This window comes from Mauremys reevesii, linkage group 4 (genome assembly GCF_016161935.1).
Source record: "Mauremys reevesii isolate NIE-2019 linkage group 4, ASM1616193v1, whole genome shotgun sequence".
Lineage (NCBI taxonomy): Eukaryota > Metazoa > Chordata > Testudines > Geoemydidae > Mauremys > Mauremys reevesii.
The window spans coordinates 17,251,676-17,278,431 of record NC_052626.1 but is presented as its reverse complement, the minus strand read 5'-3'; the positions used below and the strand labels follow the sequence as shown (position 1 = coordinate 17,278,431).

The 26,756-nt window shown below is 38.0% G+C and overlaps 1 protein-coding gene across 1 annotated transcript in view; it reads right to left on the bottom strand.

The window, feature by feature from the left end:
• Positions 1-1,071: 1,071 nt before the first annotated feature.
• JAG2 (jagged canonical Notch ligand 2) overlaps positions 1,072-26,756 on the bottom strand; it is a 91,799-nt gene continuing 66,114 nt past the window's right edge. The window contains 18 exon segments of the mRNA XM_039536874.1: positions 1,072-3,164; positions 6,376-6,532; positions 7,605-7,736; positions 8,225-8,473; positions 10,803-10,918; positions 11,102-11,215; positions 13,724-13,809; positions 15,097-15,124; positions 16,243-16,359; positions 17,466-17,579; positions 18,049-18,162; positions 20,015-20,128; positions 20,818-20,982; positions 21,508-21,658; positions 24,377-24,550; positions 24,881-24,927; positions 25,518-25,631; positions 26,246-26,359. Coding sequence (XP_039392808.1) covers positions 2,686-3,164; positions 6,376-6,532; positions 7,605-7,736; positions 8,225-8,473; positions 10,803-10,918; positions 11,102-11,215; positions 13,724-13,809; positions 15,097-15,124; positions 16,243-16,359; positions 17,466-17,579; positions 18,049-18,162; positions 20,015-20,128; positions 20,818-20,982; positions 21,508-21,658; positions 24,377-24,550; positions 24,881-24,927; positions 25,518-25,631; positions 26,246-26,359 — 2,585 coding nt within the window. The 3' untranslated portion in view covers positions 1,072-2,685.

The following is a 26,756-nucleotide window of genomic DNA, read 5'->3' as shown; positions in this document are numbered from 1 at the left end:
GCAGTGGAGCTGCAGGTTTTTGCCTGGAGCTGGAGCTGAGATGGAGCACAGCTCCAAAGCCCTTGTTCATACCTCTGAGGTTCTACTGTAGTATGTTAGAGGCATCATAGGTTTGCATTAATCAAATAAGTCACCTATGTTTAAACCATGTAAGTTACTACAATTGGCAAGAATACAGTTGTACCTAAAGCAGACCATATACTAATATGGTGTCATCTCGTACAAGGACTGGACAGCTGCAGGTCCACAGTGTGATTCAAGTACTTGCAGTGAATGTTTTAGAGTCTCCCATCTTCAACTGAGGAAGCAGGGGACTATAGCAGTAGAAAGGCTGCTGTTTACATTAGCCAACAGTTGAGGTTGGAGCCCCTCCATACGGCGCACAGTCCTGGTGGGCAGCATATCAGCTAGTGCTTCTGAAATAGAGATGGCGAAGGATGAAGTCTGGAATTTGATCTAGAAGCTGAAGGTGTAGTGCCCCCAGGTTCAGTTTCTAGAGCTAGCAGTTATGTTGAACAGTAAAGTATTCCATTTTGATGGAGCATCAAGGCAGCCAGATAGCACAAGATACTGCTACCATTTTTCCTTAAGTGTACAGATGTTCACAGGAAGCCAGTTACTCATGGCTATAGGAACAACCCACAGCTAAAGCAGCACTCTGGTTCCTTGTTAATCTCACCTCCTGACTGACTCAAATTTGAAAGTGCTGCTGCTGAAGCAAAGTAAAACAGACTTCTTGAAATAGCAACTGAACCCACTACTCTGCCCTTCCAAGTCTGATGTGGTAGTTCAGTAGAACAAGGAGTGTATTGAATACATTTTGAAAGCAAACACAGTTTAAAAATGTATTACACACAATGAGGGAATCATTTTATTAGATTATGGAAGACAGCAGCATTTACAGTACAAAAAGTTACAAGGGTAGCAGAAAAAGTATTTTTGGTTTAAATACTTAGGATTATACTGGGGAACATGTGAAGGATAGTACCCTTTCTAAAGCTACCTTCTAAACCAGGTTATCAAAATAAGTTTTGAATATTTAGCACAAAGTAAAAAAAGTTACAACAAACATTGTTATAAAATGCTTTAATAAATAGTTTTCTTCTGAAAGTTATTTAAGAACATGTCAAACAAAATGTACTAAACAGAAGATCCTGCAAAACAATTCCTGCGTTCATGTATAAAATAATTGGTTTCAAAACATTCATGTTTACATTGTTCATTGGCCAGGGTTTATACTTTCAGATAAACATCCGCTTTTCTCACTGGTAAGGTAACTAAGCGTATGTAGTGTTATGTTTTTCCAGTAATTAAAAATAAACGTATAGTTTGCCCAGTTATAGCAATAATAAAGCTTTTAAAAAGTCAAAAACAAAATGCACAAGCCTTCCATTACGAACAACCATTTCTCTTGAGGTACTCCATCTTCTGACTTTGCCAACCTTTTTCTTAGAGCGATAGATGAATAAGCACAACAGAAACAAGAATGAGGAAAATATTGTTCCCTTCATTAGGCCTGTATTTAAATGCAAAAAAATATGTAATACCACATGTAATTAACATTCACAAAAGAAAAACAATGCCTTGCTATGTTGTATTGTACAGTATATGCACCCTCTAGTGTTCTTGAGATGGGAAGAACTTGGGTAAAATAAACGTTTCTGGACCTATTTACACGTAAAATGATTGTGTTCCAATGTAAATACAAATGACCAACAGATTCCTAACATCGATTGTATCAACTAACTTCTTCTAATCTGGACATAATACAAAAAAAGTTTTATAAACTGCCATAAAACCTCCCTTTCGGCAACATAAATTAAAAGGAATGACGTAAAAAAAGACCAAAATATTTTAAGTTATTAAATCAAATATACAGAGTGATTCATTTAATATATACATATTTACAAAAGAAGCATTTTCACAATTACAAAATAAACCATGTCAGTTAGGGAAACTGAGAGTTCTCAAAATTTAACTATATCGGTATGGCAGTCTTTGACAGTTGCTATAGAAAAAGTTTAATCTCAAGGCACTTGTCACATGCTTCAATACTGCAATTCTAAAGTAATTAAAACAAAAAATAAAAAAGGCCACTTTTAAACCACAGTTGAAAGATCTCTATAATTTTTGTTCCTATTACAAAATGTGTAAGGCAAATTTGAAAAAAATCTTACAGAAGCTACTAACGTAACAAGTGCAGTGAGCTGCCATTAATAGAGATTTGAAGTCAAGAAACAGTTTAAGTTCACACAATTTCCTCAACCAGGAGGTTTTAAAGCCACCATTAAATTAGAGCAAGTAATAAAAAGAAATACATTCTGTAAACAGTGTACAGTCTCTTGTAATAAACTTTACACATATATTGAAAATACAACCTCTCTCCTCTGCCATACAGCGAGTGTATTACAAGTAAACTTTACAAAAATAGCAACTATCAAAGATTACTCTTTTTTTTAAATCTGACAGTCATTGAATAATTTATACAAGGCTAAAGAAACAAAATAAACTTTTTTTTATTTTATTATTATTTTTATTTTTATTTATTTAAATTTTTTTTTACGCAAAATAAAGAAACTATGAACATTTGACTCCAGATATTTTAGTCCTTGATGCAAAGTGGAGATGTCAATTTCCCCCTCCCCATTAAGTGTAGGCACAGCACGCCTATGTTCTGAATACAGGTTAGCCTCTACCGCCTTCAAAGTTTGATGCATTCACATTTTTTACAGATCTGTTGTCCATTTTGCTTATATGATGGGATCTCTTTACTGGACTGCTCTCTGACGTGTCAGATGCCTTTGCTGACAAAGGCATTGCGAGTTTGTTTGTGAGGAATTTGTCCATTTCCATGACCTCTCTTTCCTCCTCCTCCTCCTCCTCCTCTTCCTCATACTCTACATACTCCTCCACTGCATCACAAGTTCTTTTTTGAGGAGATATAAAATTTTTACATTCATAACGAATGTCTTTGTTACTGTAAGGTTTGTCTATAGGATTTCTTATGGGATTTAAAGGTGCCCATTGGTTGTTGGTACTCTCCTCTCTAGGTGGGCGACTTCTCTCTCGCTCTTTTCTTCTCTTTCGAGTCCACCACACACAGATGATTATACAAGTCAGCCATACAATACTAAAAACTACACAGAGTATTGGAACCAGATAATCTAGGGGACAAACCAAAACAGAAAGCCTGGTTATTGAAACTTGTTAAACAATGCTGAGCATCTGCAATAAGAAATATCCAGACATATGCTGTAGGTACATCCTCTCAGAATCCTTTTGGAAAGGATGGAATTGCCACAATATATCAAGTTAATTTTCTCTATTCCTTTTGAGTGGCAAAAATGGTTCCTGAGAAATATGATGGCAGAAAAATCAGAGGAGATTTCTGTTCTACTGGACATTGCTACATGAGCGTATACCAGTGGTATGAAACACTATTAGAATTACATTGATTAGTTGATATCTGGATTGACTACTTCCTGAAAGGTAACTGGAAGAAAGTTACATATGAACTATGTATTCATTGTTTCTCTCTTATTGCATGTCTTTATGTGAATGTATGTACTACTGATATAGCTATTTTCTAGAAAATGTAACTAATCCAAATACTTCTCTATATAGATAAAGCACTCTCACTTGAGTTAATGGAAACTATATTCTTTTCAAATGTGTCATGTTTTTTTTTTTTAAACTTGCTTGGTTTAATACCCTGAACAGTGATCATGTGAATTAAAAAAACCATTACATCTAGCACTTTTAGAAGTAAAAACAACAAGCAGAAAAAAGTACAAGTTTATTCGTTCAAAGTTATTGATATTTGTTGTGACTGCATTCCGTCAGTGCAAACATACCTTTTTGCATATCACACTACAAGGTAACAGTCAATCAAAAGTAGCAGTTTTTCCTTTCTCCTTTCCAGCAAGCCCCAGTGAGTGCTTCCACAGATACATGAATACAGAAATATGGCAGAGAACAGGCTATTTGCCTTGCAAATTATGTTTTCAAAAATCAACCTCTGGGAGATCATTTGCTTTGGAAATGTATTTTTGCTAGCTACTTTTACATCCAGTGGAGGATAATTTTCTGTTTACTTCTCCAAAGTCAGGAAGGGAAGCAGTATTAGAGGCAAATACGGAAGAGGACGTTTCAAGAGAATTCAAAAGATGGGATAGTTGGTGCTTTTCTTTGAGACCTGGGGTATTGCTAGGGAATGATCATGCAAGATTCTAGTCATATCCTATGCCAGCCAACACTATGCAGTCAGACTGTGTAGCAGGAATACCATGCCATTAATTGCCTTAAGTTTATCTAAGATCAGGAAGAATTAAGTCAGACTATGGGTGAGCATTCTCCAGGATAAGTGTTATATGGCCATGGTACCTAGCTACACCAAGATCTGGAACACACTTCCTTCTTAAACAAATGCCAAAGAGATGGATTTGCATGTCTGTCTTGCCTTGTCCAAGAAAGAAAAAATTTGTTCAGAAGTTTTTTTGGACAAGCTATTTTCTTATGTAGAAGCCTCAGTTTATTGTGAATGAGGCAGCCAATGAGGGTTTGCAAATCTGCCCAGCATATCAGATCATCAAATGCAGCTTAGCCATTAAGACTGGAGGGTTGAGTCAACTTGGAATGCAGAGGGCCCATATTATATTTCATCCATTTGGAGGATGACAGACTTCTACAGAGTTATGCTTCTTTTCCCTCTGTCACAGAGGAACTAAGTCACTGCTGTGCTGTCAAATTCAATTAGATGGTGGCTGAAGGTAGAATACTTCAAGGAGAGGAGGGCCATTCCCACCAACTTCACTGCCAAGATGAGGATATTAAGCTTGCATTCTCTTGGCAACTGACTTCCGCCCTCTGCACAACCAATGTCGCATCACCACTGAAGTAGGTTTGTGCCCATGGTCACCTGAATACAAGGAGGTCTTGGAAGGAGTCCCCATTCAGGTAGGTGACTCTGTCCCATCACCAACCCCAGGATGGTCTGTCTGCTTAGATCTCGAAGTGTATGAGAGGTAGATGAAGTGTTTAGCTCAATCTCCTATCTCAAAGAGATGTGCCTGATCATCCCATATACACCTTATGATTCAGATAGTCATGGATGGAGAATATTGGCCTTCAGAGGCAGTTGAGAGTTAAGAACGAGATACTGTTGCCAAGTTAATTTTAAAGTAGGCCAGCCAAAGACCATGAACAACAATATTTAATTTGTAGATTCCATGTGTGTTCTTAGGAAGAGATGGTGCAATCAGGAGCCAAGCACACTGCACCTACTATTTCAAGGATGGGAGGGAGTATTTGATGAGCTTCCTATAGTTAGACTGGCTTCATCCTCTGGAGCTTTCTAATCTATTGGAGAAGTGGGAGACTAAGTGATCCCATTCCTCAAGAATGACTCTCCTGGGGGCAGAAGATATGACAGCCTGGGATCAGAGTCTGGATCCAAACCTACCTCCTCTAGAGAATTCCTGTCCAAGAAAGAGATGAAGTATGCAGATTTTTTTTTTTGCTTCAGAGGACTTGGGGAATACATGAGGGAAAAATGTGTCAAATTTCTTGAAGGATGGAACGTATCCCCTTCCCCACCCCAGTAGTGAAAGCAAGGAGGCCATACATGTGACTGACCAAGACTGTTGGTAGGAGGATTCCTTGGATGAGACCCTGGAGAAGTTAGGAAGAGACTGGGTATATCTCCCGTCACCATAAGGCTCCCATTCTGGGATTCCCTGGGGGGGGGGGGGGGGGAAGTCCACTAGGGATTTTCCACAACTGCTTCCTATACATCTCTTGTGCTGGGAGGGACTGCTGGTCTGGGACACCTAGCATCTAGATGTTCTGCACCTGCCCTCACAGTCTTAGGTCTGTATCGCCAAGCGAAGAATCCATGCAGAGAACCATAATACGATCCGAATGACTATGGAGAGCAATGACTGACTGTATCAGGCCAGATGTTAGGAAACGGTGAGTATCTTTAACTCTTATTGAAGTGACTAGGCATTGAGTATGCTCAGCACCTTGCAAGGTTGCTCATATCATGACCTTTTCTGCTCCTGGGATGGAGACTTTGAAAGTTATACTATATGTTCCACTGGTGCCCTTTTCCCTGTTTTGTTATCTAGAACAAGCTGGGGGGGGGGGGAGGGAGAGAGAGAGAGAGGGGCAATTCAGTGTGCCATTAAACGACACATTTGTTATGAAGCAGGAAACTGGGATCCTGCTACAAAAATGAAGTAGAGAGGGTGACAAAACAGCTTCTTTATGATTGACTGCTATTGCCCCCCTGGCAGGGCATAGGAAGAAAGTCATAAAACTGGTAGCATCGGAGCACTGAGAATACTTAAAAACACCAATGTATCTTTGACTTACCCGATGATGAATGCCCAACAACTATGGTCTCTACTTTGACTTCAGTAACTGCCAGCATAACAGTGCTGTTTTGCCGTTTGGTGATTGCATTTACTATTGTATTAGCAGCGTTCTGTATTAGACTGTTATCTTGCTCATCTTGGTGTGGGACAAAAGACTAAGGGGGAAAAATGGCAAAATCATTTTTATAATTCCTGATCTGTACTTCTCTATATCAATGATTAATCTTAATTTAAATTAGTCGTACAGATTGATAGTTACACTGGAAGCAGTTTAGAACATCCTAATTTACTATTTCCACAGGGTGGCTGGTTCAGTTTGAAGTAGCATGGAAATATTAGGACAATACTATACTCTAAATCTGTCACATGGCAGGAAGACATTGTCTCCTGCTATACAGCAAGTAAAGGCAGCAGACCTCTATACTGCTTACACTGCAGAGCCAAACTTAGTCATAGTGTAAAGAGTTTCAAGGTATCTCGATATTAGCTTGCACTAATGACATAATCCATTATATTTAAACTTTGCAGGTCCCCCTATTTGCATCATAGCTCAGTATGCTCTTTACTGGCACTAGTAAGCAAAGATAGTCTGATAACACACCTTCTGGCTGGATTTACTGTCCCACAACCTAAAAGCAACTTACAAAAAAGATCCTGCCCAAATTCCCTTACAAGGAACCAAGTAGTTCAGCAGATTTGAGTCAACTACCACTTAGCTGACTCATATCTCTGACAGATCTCCCCCACGGCTCCCTCCACTAATGTTTTCAGTGCTTTCTCTGAGTATCCTGGAGGCTGAAGTTCTCTTTACCCACAGTAAACGTACAGCAGTCATGAAAGTTTCTTTACTCGGCTTATGTGCCCCACCAATAATTTTTTGCCCTCAAGGACAGCTTAGTGTCTCTGCTGAGATTGTCAATAACCATGCCAGGTGATTGTTTTTGTGATTTGGGTCACTGTGCACTAATAATTGTACTCAATTTATTTCAAAGAGACAACTTAGCATAAAAAATAAGATGACAGCAATTTTCTGCCAATGTGAGAACTGAGTGTTTTAATACAGATCTATGAGGTAATAAACAATTATAGTCAAAATTATAGTCAAACCTTAATAGGGATACTAGTTTCTGTGTTTGAACATGGGAAGAGTAAATAAAACACATTCAAATCAATCTAACTAGACAAACAATTTTCATGTTTAGTTCAGGAGAACAGTCTAGTACTTACAATAGCAACTTCCACTGCATTCTCTGTGGAGTACGACAGATCACACAATACTATCAAAGTCCTGTCCCTAGAAACACTCCGAGTGGCTGGTAAATATCGAATTTCAGAGCAAATGTTTTCAATGGTAGTGCCCTATTAGAAGTAAGATAAATCATATCTTTTAGTTCAAGTTAAAAATTGTATTTAAAAGGCTACTGGTGTATGCAGCTTTTTCATCAATTTATTTTTCATAGTTATATGAATTCTGGCAAAAACAAGCATGGGACAGATTCTCTGGTCTACTCTAGCAATATCTGGAGAGAACCAGAGTGGTCTGAACAGCATATACTGGTAAGTACTTAGCCAGTTTTATATACATGTTTAAGGAGAAATATAAAATAAGCCTTATTTAGCCCTCTAAATTACAGTGGGGTTTTTTTTTTGCGTGCATTGTGGCTGAATGACAACATCATGGAGCAAAGTTCTCACAGTACAGCTACACGCATGATAAAAGCAGCTTTGTAAACAGAGGGCAGTAGCAGACATTGATAATAAGCATGTTTTATACGCACCTACACAGGGTATACACCAGAATCTAGTGTTTCTATACTATTGGGCAAGTATAACAGTTTTGTTCTCACCTGGGGTACCTTGTCTCTGTTAAAAATTAAAGTAATTCTGGCACAATTATTGTCTAAATATCCAGAACTAGGCGGACACTTGATATTGACAGGTAGAGGCTCTGATGTGCTGCATTCTCCCCAGTTGGTACAAGGTGGTTGAAAACATTTGATATACATTATTTCTTGGCATTCTTGACCAATGGGGCACCAATTATTTGCATGATCCTGATATTTCTGTAATAAACATGGTTTACCCCCACACCACACCTAGAAATTAAAGGAGATGAAAAATGCCGTGAGTTATTGTTGATTAGCTACAATAGTGCATTATAACTAGAATTTACAGGAATTACCAGTAAGCCACAGAAAATGGTAATGATCAAACTCGACTTTTATTCTTACTGAAAACAGTCATTTCCTACACGTCATGTGCTGTAGTTTTAACTACTGTATCTCTCTTTAATAAATAGTGTGCTTCAGATTTATACTCATGATAAAAGCTTGGCCATGTTTTCCTAGTGTGACAATGATGATCACCACCACAGCCTTACAAGACTTTTCATACAAAGCACTTAAAGACGCTAAGTATCATTATCCACATTTTTGGGAAAATGAGGCCCAAGGTCACCCAGCACACTAGTGGCAGAGCTGCGATTATTTGTATTACTATAGCTCCTAGGACAAGAACCCGATTGTGCTAGGCACTGTACAAAACACAGAACAAGAGAGAGAGTCCCTGCTTACAAACTAACCGATGGCTACAGAACATACAAAGGGAAGTGGACGGAAACAGTGAGACACTTTTGGTCCGTGTGATGGGCAGTAGGCTCAGCACAGCAGCAGCTTATGTGGTGTCACATCTTTTCTGTGATGGCTACAAAGAGCTCTAAGGAGGAATTTGAAGGATGACAATACTTAGTCCTGCAGATAGTTTGTAGGCCTCCTTTTAAGCTTGAGGAGTGTTCTATCCACTAGGCCAGGGGTTCTCAACCTTTGTCCTTCTGAGCCCTCTCCCCCCGCCACAAGATGCTATAAGAATTCCATGGCCCACCATGCCACAACTGCTTTCCAGTAGGTTAAAAGCCAGGGCTGGCATTAGGGGTTAGCAAGCAGAGCAATTGCCCAGGGCCCTGCGAAGCGAAGTTACTCAGGCTCCAGCTTCAGCCTGGGAAGAAGGGTTCAGGCTTAGCTTTGGCTCAGGATTCAGCTTTCTGCCCTGGGGCCTCAGAGTGTCTCATATGTTGGCCCCTGCTCTCTGATTTATTTTGGAAGACCCGCTGAAACCTGCCTGTGGCCGCCCAAGGAGCCCCAGACTCCTCGTTGAGAACCACTGCAGTGGGTCATGTTACCTCTTCCTGATAACTTTGGGGTGGGAAGAGACACTCAGGTGAATAAGTACCATGCTACCTCACTAACACACTTCATTCCTCCTTCCTAGGAAGGTGTACTATAGGCACACACAGTTACTGGGAGGTACAGAACACCTCAAGCACAGCTACACTCTAACTGTATACACCAGTAAATGGCGTATCCTAATGTTATACAGATTCTTCTCCTAGGAGCACATATGGTGCCCTTGGAAGTCCAGACTGGATAGCAAGGATGTAGGCAGTCTTGTCATAGCCATGTCAGTCCCAGGACGTTAGACGGAATATCTTTCACTGGACAACTTCTACTAAGGAGAGAGACATGATTTCAAGCTTACACAGAGCTCTTCTTCAGGTAAAAGATATTACCTCACCTACCTTGTGTCTCTGGATATTAAGGAAGCATATATTTTATTCCATTATGTATGAAAGAGCCACAAAAACAAGCTGTTTATTTACTGTGATAAAGTCCACTTATAGCGCATCTTTGATCACCTCACTTGCACTGCACCCACTAGTCTTCACTAGGACCATCATAATGAGCCTCCAAGAAGCTCGTAATCATCATGTTTTTAAAATATATCAGATCTGAAAATGATCTAGAAAATCTTAGTTATAATTTCTTTGCACTTGAGGCATGTATAGCTGGACAAAGAATATAACGGCAGCTAGCTTTACTGCTGGACCAATCTGCAAAGTGGTTAGAATTTTTTTTTTTTTAAACTTGGCATTTTTTCCTACAAATTTTGTAGGAGACTATACTGTGATGTAGTATTACAGAGATTATTGGCGCTCACCTGAAATTAGCTGTATAACTCACAAGCAATGAGCAACATTGGTACTATTTTTCATAACTCTCCAGCTGAAAAGCCAGTCTGTGTTAGTACCACAAGTCCAACCATACAGTCCTGAACACAAGCACTGTATTCTAGTGATAGTCTGAAAGCAACGCAGAAGTTTGGAATGTTCGATATAGCAAAGTGGAGACGAATTAGTGGGCAGATGATGCACTCAAACTGAATTTATCATGCATCTTTACCACTATGATACATATATTACCTTACCCAATATGATACACATATTATAGTATATAGTAGGGGTGATGTACATGGGGAAAGAATACAGAAGGAAGGGGACTGAAGACTAGTAATTGCACATGAAGAAATCCAGGTACAGAAGTACAGCTGAAAAGAGTATTTCAGAAGAATATTTATAGGTCTAATCATTACCTTGGTGCAGTCAATATGTCCATCCAAACAGTGGCAGTTGTTACATTCTTGATCCCATCTGCTGCCATGAGGAAATGACATTCCTTTAAGCCAGCAAGATTTTCCAAAACCAATCACTTTAAAAAAAATTGAAATACAGTTAGTCTTTTAAAGCACTGAACTAAATACAGGCCTACATTAATTTGATCTATCTACAAGAGCGAATAGCATAAATAAAAACGATGTTAGTAATGAAATACTCAGTTGCTTCCTGAGTTAATCTTCTAATTGTTAAAAAAAAAGAAAAAGGAAAAAGTTACCTTCTTGGCATCTAGGGCCAGCTCTTCCAGGAGGACAGGTGCACCTGTATCCATTTATTTCATCTATACAGGTGGCACCATATGCACAAGGGGAGGACTGGCATTCATCAATGTCTAAACAAAATCAACAAGTAAAACAGTGAGTGGCAAAGATTCAGCATGTTTCATTATATGCCTAATTACAAGCAATCAAACAGGACATGATCTGCCATCCTCACTTGTAAGGAATGTGTTGCTATGGGTCTGTGCAAGAAATAATTTGACTTTTGTGCTACATGCAACAGCTGCTTAGTCGCAGCAGGTTGAGCCTTATTAAAATGCATGTCCATTAATGTAGGCATCTGAATTCAAGTACTAAGTAGTAAATTGGCTTGGCCGTGTTTAAAACAAATGGACTTTGTTAATATAATCTGGCCCATCAAATGATGAAAAGTAACATTTATGAGTCTAGTCTCTTCTCCATACACCCATGTAACTTCTGTTAATGTCAACAGGAGAGGAAAACAGATCGAGTTAATAGTTTAACAAAAAACTGAACTATTATCTTACTTTAAAAAGATCTTTAGAATCCCCTGCAATCAGAGCAAGAATTTTTGAAAAGAAACTCATATGCTTGGCCATAAAAACCCAGCCCTTTAAAAAAAAGGGCTAAGAATCAAATGCATATTTAGATGCACAGGGAAATGTATTTTTTGTAATGCTAAGGAAATGAACAGCTGTCATTTATACAACACATCCTTTAATCTCAGAATATACACAGATGCTTAAAGTTGCAAAACCATGAACACTGAGGGCAGGTCTACACTATCCGTTAAGTCAATCTAACTTACATCGCTCAGGGGTGTGAACCTCCCCTCCCTCCCTAAGTGATGGAAGTTGTGTGCTGTCCACACCGGCGCTATGTCGGCAGGACATAGCTGATGTTTCTCGCCAAAATGGAGTAAGGTGCAGTCAGGTGCAGCTGTGTTGCTATAGGGTAGACTTGGCTACTGTTGGAAAGGAAAACGCGTAGGGTGTCTCAGCATTTCTCCTTTCCCCAAACAAACATTTTAAATGATATTTGAAACTTTTAAAACAAATTTCTTCCCAAGATTCACCATCATTATATAAGCGAGTGTGGTTTTTAAGTTGTAGTTTGTAACTGGAAGTGAAAATGGCATGGAACAGCAACATGCCAGTTATCAGCATAGCTAACGGAAAATGACAGCGGAAGTACATGTAGTTCTCACTGTCTCTGATGTCCTCCTGGAGGGCCAAGGGAGCGGTTTACCATTCTGTGCTAGATTCTTAACGAAATCCTACAATTGGCTGGGTTTTTAGGAGAATACAATAGTACCTAAACCAAGCAAGTAGAGTATGTTACCACTCCTTGTTCCTTTCAAAAGGATCCTAGTTAAGTCTATCAAATCACCATATATATGTTGATCAGCATTCACTCAGTACCACTGTCACCCTGAAGAAAGATTCATGGGTCAATTCTCTAGCTTACTACAGAGTAAATAAGGAAGAGTGCAAATCAGGAACCCTGTAACAGATACAGCTGTAACCATGCTAATAGAGGATAGCTTTATCCCTCAACCCATAACTAGGCCACAAGAGTCTGCTTCAGCCTCTGAGCTAATAGACTTGCTCATGCGTTTAGGTACAGATGTCCCAGGTTCAATATCTGCAGATAATCCAACCAAGGGCATCGTTGTAAGTGGGGTGACATAGTTGCCAAGGTAACACCTGGCTCCCCACTTGATATCCCCTGTTGGGTCATCTAGAGAGTAAACCCAGGAACTCGGGGCCTAAAGGCGTGAAACTCTTGCTTGAGTTGAAGGACCAGGTGCACAGGCATAGAGACAGTCTATGTGTGGTCTTGCCACGAAGGGGAGCAAAGAGCCACACTATCAGTGTGGGTTACACAATATTAACCATTTCGGGTTTTTATTTAAATTAACTACAAAGTTAATGTTTCAATGTAAGGGTCATGTTCTTTTGGTCTTCCATTTCCCCACCTTACAAGCCACATAAAATGCATCAGTTAGTTTTTACAGTTCTCATGGTCCGTATTGAAGGATAGCACTAAACAGTCCTTAAGATAAGCTTGCAAATGTGGTGCCACATGTTCCACGCATTACTCCTTATGTGACTATACCCTGCCCTCATCTTTTTGTTTCAGTTAGCTATGAAATTTCCAACCCGTTACATCGGCAGTAAGAATCCAGAGTAAAGAAACACTAAGTTATTACCGCAAAGAAGGCATTTGTTATGGTTTAAGCATAAAAATATGCAAAACTGTTCTCTCTCACTACAAAGCTAACGGCAGGGAAAAAAAAACAAACAAACAAAACAAAACACCTACATAAAATCCAGCAACAGATCTTTTGAGTACAATTTAAGCCAAGTCATTTTAGTTGCATTTATCAAATGAATAAAGGGATTCTGTCCCAGACAAAAAGAGCCCATTATTCACAAGGTGAGGATCAGTGTCTATGAATAATTCAGTTAGCTTCTGCTTCATTATTTGGGGTACAGCTGACCTAAGCTTAATGCATGAAATGTCAAAGGGTCAAGATAACAAAGATTTTGGGTCTTGATGGCATGACCTCTCAGTCCTTCAGCCATACAGGTACTTACTAATTCTGCAGTCAGGACCAGCAAACCCGGGAGCACATTCACATCGAAACCAATTCACACCATCTACACAGATGCCTCCATTGTAACTGTAAAAATAATAAACCTATCATTACAATGAATCCTCTCAGGGTAGGTTCACAAGCCTAAAGATAAGCAAAAACCCCAGTTCTTTCACATAATAGTCTGTTCAAATGCAAATTTCTATTGTCCCTATTCATGGTATTTTCTCACTGTTCAATATGGAATTAAAAATCCTTGCTAATTCATAATATGAGTCTATTTAATAAACCATATGCATTGTTTTGTTAGTCTCTCTAATTAAACCTTTGTTAATTAAACCTTCTGCTGCTGTTTAAAGGTATGGTCTGTTCCCACTAAGAGAAAGGGTATCTGGGATACTGTTAGATAAATTATATTGCTTAATAACGCATCTGATAAAACAATATTATAGAAACTGTGGGGAAAAAAGTATAATTAGGAACATTTATAAAGATATGAACACAACTCAGGAAAAAATACAATGGCTGTGCACAAGCTGTAAAATAGAAATTGAAGGTTTTTCTCCCAGATTGTTTAGAAGTGTACAAAATGCAGAGTTTGGATCAGAAAGTGAAAACTTGCAAGATTTACTGGATGTTTGCTTAACCCAGATAGCTGCATTTTAAAAACTTAGATTTTACATTAAACAAAAAATTATGGGAGTAGCATTGTTAGTAGCAAAATGTGTTAGACAATGGACAAAGGAATCTGTATTTTCAGTATCAAGAAAATGTGTGTATGAATATCCTGCTACTTCTCAAATTTCACTAAGACATTTTAGAAGATTCAGAACCAATATTTGATATTAAATGGGATATAATTTCTTGTATATATTATAGTAAGAGCTAAGCAAATAATTTTCAATGAATAATATGGGTGGACTAAAATTTGTGATGGCTACATTCTTCTTTCAGGGAGTATTTTTCATTCAAACTTGATAGTAAATATTTTAATGTTGATCTTAGTTGAGATTCACTACATAAAATGCTATTTAATGCTTCTATTCTTTGACTGGATGAGCTTTCAAAAGTACTTCTGGCATGAATACTAACACAAGATTTGGAAATAAATTCTTATAAATATTTTCACCAGTGAACTCTACATTGCTCTATTGTTGGCAGAAAGTAAAAAACAAAAAGGAGCACAAAAAAAAAGCATTTTGTTAAAAGTTTCAGCAAGAATGTTTAGAATGTTTTCTTTATAAGCCCTGGTCTAATTATGTTTAGAGTGCAATTCTGATTCACTGAAGTATGAATATATTTAAGAGTAACACATAACAGTATGTTCAAGTGCTATGAAAATAAAAATAAACAGAAGGTTTTTTTAGTGCTTACCATGGATGGGGGTTGCAATCATTGGTATCTATAATAGAAGAGTAAATGAATTGTATGAATTTTAAAATATGTAGCATACCAATTATAATCTGTAAAACTAAATCTATAATAAAACTAAAAACCTAAAGGAAAAAGCATAGTAAGCCAAAAGAAAATTTATTTTCATCTACAATAAAGGAAATGTAATATGGCATGAACTACAAAAAGGGTTGTTTTCAGGTGAAACTCCATAAGATGACAGTAAAATGGTTTAATATTAGCTTTTATATACAATGTAAGTGACAAATGCAAAAGATTGTATCTGGCCATTTAATTCAGTGACCTTTGAACTCGTCTCAGTTGGACAGATCACAACTTCAGAGATTAAAGTGCTGTGGGATAGCAGCTAAACTCAGGAACAGACAGCAAGACTATATTGACAATTACAAGGGTATTGGCTATTGCTAATTAAACCAGCCTCTAGTTTCTTAAAGGAGCTCTACTCCTTTGACCTTTCATATGCATGTTTGCAATTTAGCCAGTTACAATAAAGACTTTTTTTTAAAAAAAGTATATTTTACAAAACCTTGCAATTATAAGCAAATTCAGAGTTTTTAGGGTTAATATCACCAGTATATTCAACTTTGAACAATCTAATGAAGGCATAATTTCAGAGTTGAAATAAGGTGAAAATGTAGTTCAGATGCAATGTTTTCTTCATGTTATGTCTTGAAGCAGCAGAAATGCATGCTTTGCCCCACCTAAACAAATCATCCTGTTGGTATGTCACTAAAATAGTGAAATATTATACTAAAGGAAAATAAAAGCCAACCATTTTAGCATTCTAAACAGGATATATAGTTCAGTCTGCTTTTCCTCCTGCTACTAGTTTTAGAGACAAATATCCACAGAGAAAACAAATCTTTGTAAAGTTTTGGAAATAAACTTTCAAAGATCATTTCTCCATAGGAAATTAAACGTTTACGCTGGCAAAAATTAGGTGCAAAACAAACAAGCTCTCACAGTTCATTAGACAAGCTTTGTCCCCTCCAGCCTGAATGATTCATATATGTTGGCACCTGAACATCAAAAACCTGCTTTGGTTTAGTTAACAGCTTTGTACCAGACACCCCTAGTATCTTAGTGGGAAAAAAAGGGAAGTCTTACTCTGTGTGCATGTACGTCCTTCCCATCCTTCTTTACAGATGCAAGAAAAAGAATCGCCACTGCCAACACATGTTCCCCCATTCATGCAAGGGTTAGGAATACAGCTGCTGTTTTTAGCTTTGATTTAAACAAACAAAACAATTATGTAGAACAGTATCAAAATCTAGGATTTCAAACTCTGAACCTATGAAATGGGGAACTGCCATACTGGATCAGAGTCAAGGTCCATCTGGTCAGTGACCAGTACCAGACGATACAAGGGAAGGTTTAGGAATATAGATATAGAATATTATATCCCCTGTCTTAGGTCTGATCCCTATTAGTCAGAGATTGCCGTAAGCATGAGGTTTAATATATCTTTCAAATTTTTGTTATGACTAACTCTGGATATTCTTGTTATCCATACAAGTGTCCAATCCAAAAGTCTTGCTAGTTTCTTGGCCTCATACTCTTCCTGTGTCAACATCTAAGGACACAATGTGGTAACTATGAATGCCAAGCTATGATTTAAAATTCTATAACCTAGTTAAACATGAGTACGATATATATGAAATGGAACCAGAGCCCAGTGGAATGACTAAAACTGTGCTGTCTTCATCTAATTTTTCATCTCACATTTCTAGTGGAAGATGTGAACAAATGGAAGTGATGTCTTCCATTTGTTCACATCATAGGTACCCCCCCCAAACAAACAAAAAAATAAAACCAGCTCCACCCAACACAGCAATGCAAGCTTTCCCACATTGCTCCCAATGAACTTAGAATATAGAATATTAGGATTGGAAGGGACCTCAAGACATCATCTAGTCCACCCCCCCTGCTCAAAGCAGGACCAATCCCCAAATGGCCCCCTCAAGGATTGAACTCACAACCCTGGGTTTAGCAGGCCAATGCTCAAACCACTGAGCTATCCCCCCCATGCTTCTCCATGCCTATTCCATCTTTTCCTGGAAGTCTTAGTAGGTAGGAGTCTTGGTGCTAATTGTAATGCATATATTTTATTATATGGACGTTCTACTGAATACTAGGTAGAAATGACAAAATTCCTGTTCAGAATCTACATGAAATGAAAGGCATTAAAAAAAAAACAGATGGTCACTGGCCACTGGGTTGGATTTGAACTAGCCCCTCCCAATTACCAAACATTTGAGAGCTATCAAGAATCATCTCTGTCTCAGCCCATTTTGGACTGTACCACAGAGTGAGTAAAGTTAAAAGCTTACCAATGTTGCAAGTGCTCCCTTTCCATTCTGGAGGACATGAACATCTAAAAGTGTCTCCATCATCATAACATGTTCCTCCATTGCTACAAGTATTGGCATCACACTGATATTCACCTAGGAGCCACAACAAAACAAGAACTAAGCAGCACATCAAGAGTAAATGGAAGTTAACCAAGATATTAAACATTTTCTGTGACAGACATTGCAGAGTACGTTTGGATGTAGTTTGATTTATAGTTTTTAGAACAAACTTTATATTTCAAAGTAATACCATGAAGAAAGTGCACAGTTCCATTTGCTCTGGTATTGTAAAGAAATCAAGCAAATGTCAGTTGTCTTTTTCTTCCACTGTTAATTCAACAGACCTAAAATGCTGCACAAGAGTTTTATTTAAAAAAAAAGGGGGGGGCGAATTCACTTTTGGACTGGGAAGGAGATTATGAATATGGACTTTGATTCCTCCACAGGTGCTGTCTCAAATCCATTTCAGAAAACTGGTAGTTTCCCCTCCACCCTCAATGGGAAAAAGAATACAAGTACTGTATGTGCACAAAAGATGAATATGAACAACGTAAACACTTACGTGAATGGCAAGTTTTGCCTTTCCAACCATTTTTACATTCACAATAGAAGTCATTCACCAAGTCAATACATCGGCCTCCATTGTGACACGGATTAGGGGAACAGTCGTTAAAATCTATTAAAAAAATTCAAAATGCTCAACAAAATGCGGTAGACTGGGACAGACGAGTTTCTTTTTCTAAAAGTTAGGTACCGTATATTGTCTTTTGTAAAGAGATAAAATGTCTCCAGACAGAGACAAGAACTGGTCAGAATTGCAAAGAAAGCTTCAGACCTTGGCACAAACAGCAGCAAAAAGATGACATGAGAATCAAGAGTTTAAAGACTGAAAACCATGAATTCAAGAAGCCTTAGATGTTTTGAATCTGAAATATTCTTAAAGGAAAATTTAAACAATTGTTGGGAAAGGTACTATACTGACCAATCTGGATACCGAGCTTTTGCTACCCATAGAACAGGTACTGCGATAGGGCAAGCTTCCTTACACGGGGCTTGAGCCGAAGCCCACTGGAATCAGTGGGAAGATTCCAACAGACTTCATGGGGCTCTGGATCAGGCCCATACTGCCCTACCAATGGGCCTCGACCCAGACCTAGCGGGACCACCTCTAAGTGGTGTTCAGTATTTGTTAAACACTTGGCCCCTCCGATAAACTTTTTGGATGAGATAAACTCATCATCAACTGACACCATCAGTGGGAGTTTTTGAACAGGAAGAGAAGAATGCTTTTTTCTGTTGAACGGGGACAAATTTTTGTAGGCAGAACAATGATCTAAGATGGAATTTAGCCAAGACACCACATTAACATCTCTTGCAAAAGGACCAAAGAGTTAAAGGCCCTTGTTTCACATCTCATCTGAAAGATGAGATGTGAAACCCTATACCCTAGCAAGCCCCTAAATGCAAGGTTTAGAAATGCTTTTCTAATTCAGAGGGAAGAGAGATCTACTAAAATACCAACTCCTTTCTCCTTTGCAGTAATCCATCCAAGTACTGATCAAATATTATCCTCTTTGCGTTCATCAGTCCAAGGTGGTAGGAACATAGGCCCTAAATCATTCAAGAGGGAAAGTTTTTCCCTCATGGAAAAAGATCCAGATAGGATATAACTTGGTAACAATTGATAGTACATTCTAAAATCTAGGTTATATTAAGTTAATTCTTTCCTTCCAAACGCAAATTACATCAAATTGTTATGGTGATGCTTTTTAAAAATATGCTAGTTCAATTTTTGCTATATATTTAATCTACAGTATTAGATGACTCAGTGGGTTCTCATTAGTGGGATGGATGGCATACCTCTGAAGCAGAAGACCTTGGAAAAAAAAAACCAACAAAAAAAACCTGTGCTCTGGGGCAGTTACCCAGGATACTCCAGTACATCAATTACAAATAACTAGCCTAGACAGCCTCTGGCTGGCATATTTTGGTTTGTACTCTAATAGTACTTCTGGAGGTATCAGTAGGAGGATTGACTGTTTGAGCATTCCATTCTTCCAACCTCTAGCACTTAAGATTGAGTTGTGGCCCAAGTCTGGGCATTAATCTAGATTTCCATCATAAAAGACTGATTCATATCACAGGTTTGTTTGGTTTTTACTACACCTGGACTATCAGATTGCTTTTGGTATGGTGACAACTGTGTTGCAAGAATGTTCTAAGGACCAGCATATGGTTTCCTCTAACTATTTAGAAAGCATTAGTTAACAGGATGAAGAGTGATAATTACTGAAAGCTTTTATCAAAAGCACACTATTGCAAAATCAGGTTACATTCACATTTAAATAACTGATCCCCTTAGAAGCTGCATTCTTAAAGCCTCCTAAAAACAGTCATTTGGCAAGTGGAATAGGAAATGCCATGGTTCTATAGAATGAGTTTCTCTGACCAATTCCAACATTATTAACTGCAAACTAAATGCCTCAAAAGATACATTATCAAAGCTGGAAATTTTTAGTTGTACCCACTTGTGTCACACAATTCTCCTTCCCAGCCACTTAGGCAGAAACACCTAAATGAATCTACTTCATCAATGCAAGTCCCACCATTCTTGCAAGGTTTTCCAAGACAGTCATTGATATCTAAAGAGAAAGTCAACACAGGGTTATAATTGGGACTATGTTAATCAGTGCATTAAATGCAGAAGACAATTTCAGGTTTATGTTAAACATTTTAAAGAGCTACGTCCAACAGAGTGTGTGCCAGATTGACAGCTCTGGAATTTATGTGCTCCATTCGTCTACATACAATGGGCGTGCGCGCACACACACACACACACACACACACACTATTAAGTGGTTCTAATCATATTCTCACTGTTGATACTGGGAATTTCCTTCCATCTGGCAAATACTTTAAGTCACTGTACCAAAAATGCTAACAGTGCACAGCAGGCTCTCTTACACTGCCTCACCAATATGCCTCAAAACCTGCTCCAAGAAAGTTCAAACTCTACGTCTAATGAATCCATAGCTTCCTGTGGAGGGATTGCCCATGAGGGTGCCATTTGTAATGAAGACACCCATTCCCTAAAATCTGGATTAAAACCACAACTGGTTTTACAGAGAAAACTAAAATAGTATCATAAATAGTATCAGTCATCACCAATATGATGTGGGTTTGAACAAGTGACCTAGAAGTGAAGCACTCTGTATAACATTAGCTGTCCATTTTTTAAAGAAAATTTCAAAGCAATGTTCCTTTAATTATTGAAAAAAAATCTAAGCCTTCAAGCTCTTTAAAAAGATAGACAGGACAGACTTCCACTTACTTTCATGGCAGTACGTTCCAGTAAAACCCCTCTCACAGGCACAAGTAAAATTCCCTCCTGGCTGACTAATGCACCGTCCATGAGGCCCGCAAACGTTAGATGAAATGAAACGGATACCTTCCTGCGTAGCATTTGTGAATACTTCTATTGTACAGCTGTCTATTACTAAGAATAAAAAGGTAAATCAGTTACTCTTAACACCATTAGCTATATATAGAAAAGATTGTGCCAACCAAGAACTGTGGCTTTTTTAACCTTAGAGTAGTGAACACATTGTTCATATCTTATTGGAAGACATTTTATGCACATTCTAAGATTATAATATTAAGTAATAGACAAGATTACAAGCATATTTCCCATTCCCCCAGCCATCATGTACTTGACATGGTCTGACTTCTGCTAGTGACAGACAAGCTTTTGAGTCACACACAGCTCTTCTACAGCTCTATGTGGCTTGAAAGCTTGTCTCTCTCACCAACAGCAGCTGGCCCAATAAGATATTATCTCACCAACCTTGTTCTCTCTAATAACCTGGGACTGACACCGCTACAGCTACACTGCATACACAGGATAACTACAGCACTTCGGTAAGAGACACTACTCCCTGCCACCCTATAATCCTCTCCATTTTTCTCCCATTGTGTTCTACATGACTGCCCCAGTAATGAATTCCTGGGGGACAGCACATACCTTTGCAAGAACTGTTCTTGCAGTGGTCCTTGAGGTGAGAACAATTCTTTCCATCATAGTCATCAGAGCAGGCACAGTAATAATCTCCTCCTAGATCATAGCATTTAGCCCCATTCTGGCAAGGGTTAGGTTCACAGAAATCAATATCCATCTGTAATAAAGAGAATCAGCTATCAGGAACTATTTCCCAGCACAGTAAGCAGCATTATCAGTGTTGCCATTGACACAGATGAAATTATTTTAATCAGGAAATTAATATTAAACACAACGTTTATAAATGGTCTGTATTGCATGCCATTCTATAGTTTGATACAGGTTGCAAGTTACTTTAGTCAAGTTCACTGCAAAGCAGTTCTGTTACTACTATAAAGGATCATTTTGAAGATTCAGCAAGGACTTGTTTGTAATAGTTTAGTTTTGTCAGCAAGCTGAAAAGGTAAGAAATTATGCACAACTAAAATACAAAATTTAAACTCAAGAAATGTCATGTGATCACTACCCTTTACTAATTCTCTGTGTATGCTCTCTAATACGCAATACTATAACCATGAATGTGCATATTTAAGAAAGGTGGTTTAAAAGATCTCTTAAATCCTGTCTGTTACTATCATTAGGATGAAAATGCCAAACAGACAAAAAACTCACAGCATGTAAACCTTTACACAGACACATACTTTTAAGGAAGTGACTCATCTTAATATATAGTCTTCATATGTCTGCTACATTTGCTTAAAACAGCCCTTACATGTCATTGAAAGAAAAAGTACCCTATACCATGGTACCTTTCCTACCAACTGCTATTCTCAAGGGCCTGTTTTACTTTAGGAAAAGCTTTAAGTACTGTCCTGTTTTAGTGTTCTCCTGGGGGGGGGGGGGGAGAAAAGGAGGAGATTTTATTAGCTTCACTGCAGAGTTTTCATTATTTGCATGTAATTCTGACAACTTTATAGACAGTCTGAAAAAACTGTCCGTAGCCAAAAGAAAATAATAATAAAAGTAAAACTTAAAGGCTCAAATATCATAGACGTGTTTTAGTTCAATGCAGTATGTGCAACTGAAATTAGAGAGTTTTCAGCAAGCTATTTTGCTCTATTCTTTTAGAGAGCATTTCATGCAGACTACAAAAAGCATTTAGATTCTGAGAAAGATATTCTCAGATCTTGTTCTATCAGAAGTTTCCATTTGTTTCCTTCCATTAGAGTAAATTTCCCTTTCTCAATTCAAGTTCAGTAGCTGCTACTTTAGCATCTGGAATCAGCAGCAGCGATTTCCTGCAACACTCATGGCAGTCAGCCAACTCCCTCTATTATTCATTGGGTTTGATAAACGTATACATTGTACTAGAAACCATGCAAAAGGAAGAGCATTCAAATAATCAGACCATGTAGAAATAGCGTCTGAGCTGCGAGTTAATGGATCAGCTTAAGAACTGGTCCACGGCTGTTACTGGCAACTCATTTTTTAAATTTTAAAGCAAAGACAGGGTATTGGTACTGTAAAGTAGCTGTATTTCAAGCAGAGGAATTACTTTTGCAATCTTATTAAATTGAAGAAATCCCTAAATTCTAATCTATCCTCACTGGTGGATGTTGCTGTTCTACAGTTGTATCAATGCTTGTGTGACTGCTCAGAAATTCACACGACTCTGAAAATAAAAAAACAACAACAACTAGATACTGGATGTTAAGGGGAAGAATTATAGGTTTTGATTAGAAAGGGTTGAGTGCCCTCCCCACAAAAACAAAATCTTCAGCATCATGAGTGGATTTAATTCTTACTCATGCTTTTGTATGGAAGTTCTAAACCCTGCTGCAAGCAACATCTCCACACACTTCTGGTGAGATATCAGATTTAATATCCAGATTCTGCACTCTACTCAGGACTGGTGAGGCCTCAGCTGGAGTACTGTGTTCAATTCTGGGTGCCACACCTTAGGAAAAATGTGGACAAATCAGAGTCCAGAGGAGAGCAACGAAAATGATAAACGGCTTAGAAAACCTGACCGATGAGGAAAGTTTTTATTTAAAAAGTGGGCATGTTTAGTCTTGAGAAAAGAAGACTGAGGTGGGGACCGGAAAACAGTCTTCAAATATGTTAAGGGCTGTTATAAAGAGGATGGTGATCAATTATTCGCCACGTCCACTGAAGGTAAGACAAGTAGTAAGTAAGGGACTTAAATCTACAGCAGGGGAGATGTAGGTTAGGTAGTAGAAAAACTTTCTAGCTATAAGGATAGGGAAGCTCTGGAATAGGCCTCCAAGGAATGTTGTGGAACCCCCATGATTGGTGCTTTTTAAAAACATGCTGGACAAACACCTATCAGGGATGATCAAGGTTTACTTGGGTCCTGCCTCAGCGCAGGGGGCTGGACTTGATGACTTCCAGCTCTACATTTCTATAATTCTATGAAACAAACACCTACCCACATGCTTATCTTGAAGCACATAGTCCCAGTGAAGTCAAAAGGACTACTCACAAGTACGTTTAAGAACAGGCTTAAGTGTCTGCAAGACTAGGCCTAAATACATGTTTTAGTATATCAAAAGAGCAGAGGTCTTCAAAAAGAAATTCAGAGCAAAATTGTTAGACTTGTTAAAGAAATAATGAATCTTAAAACACTTAGAAAGATTCACCAATACATGTGCTTACAATGCTTTACAATTACACGCATTAGGCTGTAACTTTAAATGTTACAACCACTATACCACTCACTGTACAACAAAATTTGCTTATTCACACAGAGTATCAAGTAACAGCTGCATTAATCTGTAATGCTCTGGCCTTGGGCTGCTCTAATTTAAACCCGAGATACCTTTCTTTCCAGAACTCAGTCCAAAGCTATTACAGCAATTTCAACAATCGCTCTCACCTCACAGAAAGCTCCCGCAAAGCCCTGCTGACATAGACAACGGAATCCATTGACCAGGTCCTCACAGCGTCCTCCATTTTGACATGGATTGCTTGTACATTCATTTATTTCTATCTCACAGTTTTTTCCTAGATAACCATGAGGGCATAAGCAATGGTAACCATTCACTTCATCCTACATAGAGGGGGAGGAAAGGGCAAGATTGGAAGGAAATGTTTACTGTAAAGTACGGTGTACCTCAGATTTTCAAGACTGATCTTGAATAATGTATTTACAAACAGCATCAGTCAGATTTTGGCTCCATTAAAAGATATAAATCAAACTCATGAATTAAGCAGTACACAAGCAGTTTGTCTCTCCTCCCACTTCTTATTGAACTGATCTGTAGATACACATATTGCATACAAGTGCTAATGAATATGAATTCTGATTTAAGATTTTAAAGATTAGCACCTTTTCCCTTACAAAAGTTAATATGATTAATATATTTTACAAAAGGATTACCTTACAAGTCCCTCCATGTTCACATTGTCCATGACAGTCATTAATATCTATTGAAAAAATATACAAAGCCATTAAGAATTTAAAGCAGAAGTTGGACCCTTTGAAGTCTAAGGGTCCAGAATATAATTTTAAAGAGTCAGTACTAATTATTTTGAGGGAAGAATTTTGACAGGATGCTTAGGGGTAAACAGGTTTGATTTTTGACTGCCTTAAAACTCATTCATGTTTAAATCAGAATACAAGCTAACGTATCATATCAATTACGCTCATTATTTGATAGAATATTCTTCTACGGTAGAACGGAAAGATTGTATTTTAAACTGTATTATTCAATATATGGTGTGTTTGTATGTTTAAAATTTTATTCCAATTCCACAGCGGAAATCAAACGTTTTATATTCAATAAATGCTTTATATCCAATAAATAAAGCATTTCTATAGGCTTCAATATGCACTCTGTTTACTTTGCCAAAAGTTAGGAAAGCTACAGAGACATTTTGAAACAGCGTAAGAGTTCTTTTCCCTCCAGTCACTTAGAACTATGCTACCATTAGGTGGGATAGTTCTTTTTTAAAGAGCAAGTTATCCTGGGGTCGATATATATATATATGCACACACTAAAAGAAGAAATACTAACTGATATGACAATTTACTCCTTTCCATCCTGGAATGCAGTCACAGTAATATCCACCAATGAGATTTTTGCAAGAGTAAGCATTAAGACAGGGTTTCCCCTCACACTCATTAGCATCTGTGAAACAAGATAAAAGAAAGAAGAGAATAAAGAACAAACCCAGAAACAGATCCCCTTTGCACCAAGCAAAGCCTCCATGCAATCCAAGCACCAATTACAAGGAACAGTAGAATTTTACTTATGTATGCCACGAAAATTGTCTCTATATTGTAGCTTTTCAATGAAAATTCATTTACATGCAAGTAAAAGAAACATCTTCCCCTTAGACAAATCTCACAGATACTGTTAGTTATGGAAGTGAGAGAAGGCTTTTCCCTGAGTAAATTACTGTCAAGCTAATTATAAATCAGCCATTGCCACCATTAAGAAGGAGCTACCATCACCACTATTGCATTTTGAAACAGAAAAGTAAACATCTTTTAATATCTGTTACAGTTGTATGTAGGTCTGGGCTTTAGATGCTTATAGGTATAGTGTTTGCTTTTCATGTCCAGTTTTGCTACCAAAACTATTAAGCAGGAACCAAGACATCAAGAGTAAATGACCCACATCTTACAAGTTCACTGAAATATCTATCCTGACATAAGAGCTGAATACAAAAAACCCTTAAAAAAAAAAGTAAACGCAAAGTGTGAAATTGTCTTCAAGAGCCATAAAAAGCAATTACTTACCAAGCTGGCAGGTTGCTCCAATCCACTGTTGTGGACATATACACTCAAAGCCATTAACACGATCAACACAGGTCCCTCCACGAGCACAAGGGTTAGATTCACATTCATCAATATCTGTAAAATGCAAAGGTAGCTGATATAAAACAGTTTTGGAAAGTATGAATTGAGTTTTTTTCAAAAGGGAGTAGGGGATTTAGTCACACATCTTAGTGAACAGTGTGGATAAATCCTCTGCACTGCCTAGAAAAATCCCAACCTTTGTTCTTATTTAACCTCAACGTGAAAAAAGTTTGAGGACTTTCTATTTGTGATCTATGATACCTCAATATTGTGACATTCAGCGATTTTTTTTGGTTTTGCTAGTATACTGTTCTGTATTTTCCCACTATATCCCAATAAAACTAAAATCTCTTTGGGGACTGAAGCCTGCCATTTAAACACAGTTCTCCCACTGTACAGTGCTGTGTACACCATTGTTTATAAATTTATGAGTCCCAAAAATTTTAGGAAG